This window comes from Abramis brama, assembly GCF_963993115.1.
Source record: "Abramis brama genome assembly, chromosome: 7".
Taxonomy (NCBI): domain Eukaryota; kingdom Metazoa; phylum Chordata; class Actinopteri; order Cypriniformes; family Leuciscidae; genus Abramis; species Abramis brama.
Window position 1 is genome coordinate 29,399,970 of NC_139969.1, and position 5,746 is coordinate 29,405,715.

General features: G+C 32.4%; 1 protein-coding gene across 1 annotated transcript; it reads right to left on the minus strand.

The window, feature by feature from the left end:
- Positions 1 to 350: 350 nt before the first annotated feature.
- Positions 351 to 5,035, minus strand: rgs1 (regulator of G protein signaling 1). The gene is made up of 4 exons (XM_084120544.1): positions 4,972 to 5,035; positions 4,668 to 4,747; positions 3,874 to 4,040; positions 351 to 1,765 (listed from the first exon to the last, which is right to left on the minus strand). The coding sequence occupies exons 1-4, from the start codon at positions 5,004 to 5,006 to the stop codon at positions 1,589 to 1,591; spliced, it is 459 nt and encodes a 152-aa protein (XP_083976670.1). The 5' UTR covers positions 5,007 to 5,035; the 3' UTR covers positions 351 to 1,588.
- Positions 5,036 to 5,746: the final 711 nt, after the last annotated feature.

The following is a 5,746-nucleotide window of genomic DNA, read 5'->3' on the forward strand; positions in this document are numbered from 1 at the left end:
GATTTCACTTGTAAATAATTCAAATTTACACAATTCAAATTCAAATCATATTGTCACATTTTAAGCTCCATAGTTTATTATTATGGTATAATCTATTTAAGATAAAACTGCCTTTAAATATCACATGAAAACAAAACTAAGTGTGGTTGGTCACTTTACATGTCCGTCTATGCTTTTTCTGTCTTAAGTTCTTGTCAAGAATGGACCTTAGTTGTTACCCATTAACTTTTGTTCCTCATTGTCAAACTAAATATGCCATCTACTCATGGTCCACAAAACTGCAAAGATAAAAGAATACACATATAAAAAATCTCTATGAAAAAAATAAATAAAGTACTCACACATTTTTTCATATTTTATGTTCATTTATTTAAATTTTAAATGTTTTTATATATATTTTCACTTTTTTTATATAAGGAATCCAGGATGTTCCTTTATAAAGTGGTCATATTTAAATGGTTCTTTAAATTCATTTGACAAATTTCCTCCTGATGGTCATAACATCAGTCATAAGAAAACCTAAACAAAACATATTTTAATAACAAAAAAGATTTACATCATCATCCTCCATCAGGTCATTTTGATCTGACATTCATTTTCTTAATTTTTAAAAAGAGTGTTCATTGGAGTGGTCCAAGACCTTGGGAGATTTGTCGTACTTAGACTTGTAACTTGGAACACCACACACACACACACACACACACACACACACACACACACACACACACACACACACACACACACACACACACACACACACACACACACACACACACACACACACACACACACACACACACACACACACACACACACACACACACACACACTTACACTTTTCGATTTTAGGTTAGATTTGGACACATTTACAATGCAGAAAATGAAAAATAACAAAATATCTCCCAAAAAACTGCACTAAAAAATAGAAGAAAAAAACACCTAAATTAATTGATATAAGCTTTCTGCACAAAAAAATTAATAAGAATAATTTTAGGGCTTCGGGTCATTCTTACCCGCGAGGGAAAGATTTGTTATAGGTACGGGATGAGAGGATAAGGTTTAATAATAAAAATAATAAATTGTTTGAAAAAATGTGTGACCGATAGGTTGCACTATGAATTGTAGATAAATTGGCTGTACAAGTTGTGTTAAGAAAGCAGTATTCAAATTCTCAATGTGTTATGATTTTTGATTTCTCAACAGTATGCTGATAACCAGGAAATTACTGAATTCATTAAAGCCCATAACAGATCCTTCGAATCCCACATGGGATGATTCCTAACATTTTTTTGTGATGCATGATTTTCTGTTATTGTACAATATGAGATGCAGTTAAATGGTTTGATTTTCTGTAAAGAGGAGAAATAAAACAAAAGGCAACAGTGCATGAACATCAGAATAGATCCTAATGTGACACTATAAACATGTTTTTCCTTAAAAAAAACTTATATGGCAACATCATGATGAAAATAGAGCTATTTAAGAGCAGTCCAAAACTAAAAAGGTCTTGCTTACCAAATATAAAATCATTAAAAAATATGTGTTGCTGGTAATAGTTAAACTCAATGTACCATTAGTCATTATGAAATCAGCTCTTTCCACGCTTTTGCTGAATGCACTGGTAGATGTCGGACTTCAGAAACCTGGGATAGCAGTCTCTCGCCATTAGACTGAAGATCATCTTCTGTGCAGTATCAAATGAGCTCAGGGTCGGCTCCGAGATGTTGTTTGTAATATTTGTGCGAGTCCCGGAATCAATGTTGACCTGAAAATAACGGCAATACATTTTTTCTTTTTTTCCCCTCTTTCTTTTTTTCTTAAAAAAATAAAAATGAGTTAACGAACGGATGAAACAAATAAATCTAATCTAATTAAATAACTAAACAGACAAGCAAGCAAACAAAAATAAATTATTGTGTATTGTTCAATTTTAGCCATCTCAAAGACATAGCTGGAGTTTGGGATGTCAGGATGGGGCTAAAGATGTTTAATCATTATTTCAGAATGTTAATAGATCAAATTAAAATTTGTGATTATTTTTTTTTTATTGTTGTGGACAGTGTTGGGATAATGCATTACAAGTAACGTGAGTTGCGAAATCAGATTACTTTTTTCAAGAAACTAGTAACGCATTACTTTAAAATTTAAAACAAAATATCTGAGTTACTTTTTCAAATAAGTAACGCAAGTTACTTTGCTTTCCCATTGATTGAATGACAGAGAAATCAGAAGTAAGTACAGAGGCGTTGTTTGCAGTGTGTGAACTAAATAATGCAATATTGTAACGCATTACTTTTAAAAGTACCTTTAAACCAATTCTGGTTATGGATATAATGGGACTTATGTAATTAAAGGGATAGTAACGTATTACTTTCCATAAAAAGTAACTAAGTAACACAATTTGTTACTTTTTAAGGGAGTAACACAATAATGTACCGCATTACTTTTAAAAGTAACTTTACACCAACTCTGGTTGTGGATATAATGGGACTTATGTAATTAAATGAATAGTAACGTATTACTTTCCGTAAAAAGTAATTTAGTAACACAATTCGTTACTTTTGAAGGGGGTAACAATATTGTACCGCATTACTTTTAAAAGTAACTTTACACCAACTCTGGTTGTGGATATAATGGGACTTATGTAATTAAAGGAATAGTAACGTATTACTTTCCGTAAAAAGTAATTTAGTAACACAATTCGTTACTTTTGAAGGGGGTAACAATATTGTACCGCATTACTTTTAAAAGTAACTTTACACCAACTCTGGTTGTGGATATAATGGGACTTATGTAATTAAATGAATAGTAACGTATTACTTTCCGTAAAAAGTAATTTAGTAACACAATTCGTTACTTTTGAAGGGGGTAACAATATTGTACCGCATTACTTTTAAAAGTAACTTTACACCAACTCTGGGTATGGATATAATGGGACTTATGTAATTAAAGGGATAGTAACGTATTACTTTTCATAAAAAGTAACTAAGTTAACACAATTAGTTACTTTTTAAGGGAGTAACACAATATTGTAACACATTTCTTTGAAAAGTAACTTTACACCAACTCTGGTTATGGATATAATGGGACTTATGTAATTAAAGGGATAGTAAAGTATAACATTCCACAAAAAGTAACTAAGTAACACAATTTGTTACTTTTTAAGGGAGTAACACAATAATGTACCGCATTACTTTTAAAAGTAACTTTACACCAACTCTGGTTGTGGATATAATGGGACTTATGTAATTAAAGGAATATTATTGTATTACTTTCCACAAAAAGTAACTAAGTAACATAATTAGTTACTTTTTTATGGAGTAATGCAATATTGTAACGTCATACTTTGAAAAGTAACTTTCCCCAACACTAGTTGTGGATATAATGGGACTTATGTAATTAAAGGGATAGTTCATCCAAAAATAAAAATTCTGTCATCATTTACTCTCCCTAAAGTTGTTCTAAACCTGCATGAGTTTCTTTCTTCTGTTGAACACAAAAGAATGAAACCTGCAGCATGTAACCAAACAGTTTCTTCCATTATATGTAAGTCAGTGGGGTCCAGCAACTGTTTGATTACCCACATTCTTCAAAATATCTTCTTTTGTGTTCAACAGAAGAAAGAAACTCACATGGGTTTAGAACAACTTGAGGGGGAGTAAAGGATGACAGAAGTTTAATTTATGGGTGAACTATCCCTTTATCTGAATGCTCTCTTTTAAATGCTGAATTCTTGCAACCCCAAAGGATGAAAGTGATACTTGCAGCAAAGGACTTTCTAACTAACTTTTGAGCAGCAGGACCTACTAATAGATTTCTTCAGTAGGACATTACAAGAGCTCAGCACAGTTCAGTCAGAGGGCTGTAATTCACCTGTCTAGGTGCTTCCGTTTGCACAAACTCAGTGTAGATTTGGTTTGCCATGCTGATCATCTCTGGTTCATTCTTGATCTTTTTGTATTCCTCACATGCCAGCCAGAACAGAATATTTTCCTCACTGTATTCCGACTTCAAGAAGTCCTGGAAAGCCATCTGTCCCGCTGCAGCATGATACCATTGTTAGAATTTATTATGGAAAATAGTTAAGTATTCGTTCTCCAATTTATATGACGAAACTGAAATTTGAAAAGTTTGAACATTTGAATACAATTCAAGGAGCTAAATTGCATATAAGTTACAATTATTTGATACATCTTTATACAGGAATGAGATTGAGATGACTTCACTTCAACATGAACCACTGACTTCAGTCAAACATGATTTGACTAGTCTTTACAATCGACCCACTCTTTATTTATTTGCATTATGCCATTAAAAATCATCAATCATCAACTGCATAATAATCAAGTATCCTCTTATGCTTTCCATACAGACAATAAACAAAAAGTAATAAATCTGCAATGATTCTCTAAATATATTACCTGTATAAAACATTATTAGGTATTTCAAAATATTTATCACATAGCTCTATTTTATGTCTTATATGTTATGTTATTATTATGGGATAACCATTAAAAACAAATGTGAACACTGTTTATTGCCGATAAAGAACAAATCAAAACCTTTAAGAGTAATATTTAAGATTTTTCTTGATTTTTTCTTTAATGGATCTCTTGTGAATGGCACAGGATATTCTATCCACAATATTCAGAACTGAATTTTCTCACCTTTGCAGGACAGAAGCTTCTCGATGGACTCGCCCCAGGAGTCAACATCATCAACAGGTTCCTGAGAAAAGCAACAAAATCTACCCTTGAAAATTACATGGAGATCCTTCACTGGTGAAGCTGATTGTGATACAGATTTCAAATATATTGATTACAAAACACCTAGCATTTCAAACCAATTGCATTCTGCCACAATTATTCCTAACTTCAAATCCTTCGAATCTGAAATTCCTCGTGACCAGTAAATTCAGGCGTAGCAGTCTTGAATATCATTTAAAAATAGCATTAATACGCAGGGACTCACTTTATGGCCATCTCTGTCAGCAGTGTCCTCTGCATGTAGTCTCCTTCACTCTCTGACTCTTTCTGGCTCTGGAGGGTCTAAACACATTTACTGGCATGAATGGAACACATGGAAATCAGCATGCAAAGCTTTGGGCAGGGTCACCTCCTCAGTCTGTAAGGTCATGTAGAAAACATATTCACCACGTAGGTGATGGCCTGCTCATCACTGAAAAAATGAACTGTGGTTTATGAGATAAGGCAAGTAAAGTGATGCTTATGAGAAAGCATCATTATGTTGATACCTGCTTTCATTTGTAAATCTGTGAAAAAAAAAAAAAAAACATGAACTTGCTTCACCGTGTTTCTCAGCATTTAGCTGTGTGGCACTTTTTACAAATAATAAATTGATCAAATACTTAAAATGACATTAAATATCTATAAGAGGCAGGGAAAATTCTTGGTGGAAATGGATGGTGATGCAGTTTCTAAATTACAAAGAAGAGACATTCTTCAAAAAACAATTCTTCTTTTACATTACACAGAAGAAAGGAAGTCATACAGGTTTGGAACGACACAAAGATAAATAATGACAGAATTTACAATTTTATGTGAACTATCCCAAGGTGAAGGTAATAGGTCGTAAGCCCTCCATAAAGTAATGTGTAGTTTAAAAAAATGTTAGTTGATGTTTCAAGCTTCTTTTGCTTTACGTACAGTAAATGTCAATAGTAATAAATCATTTTTGTAATGTATTAAATATATAAAATGTTAATATTTTAAAGAGTATATTTAAA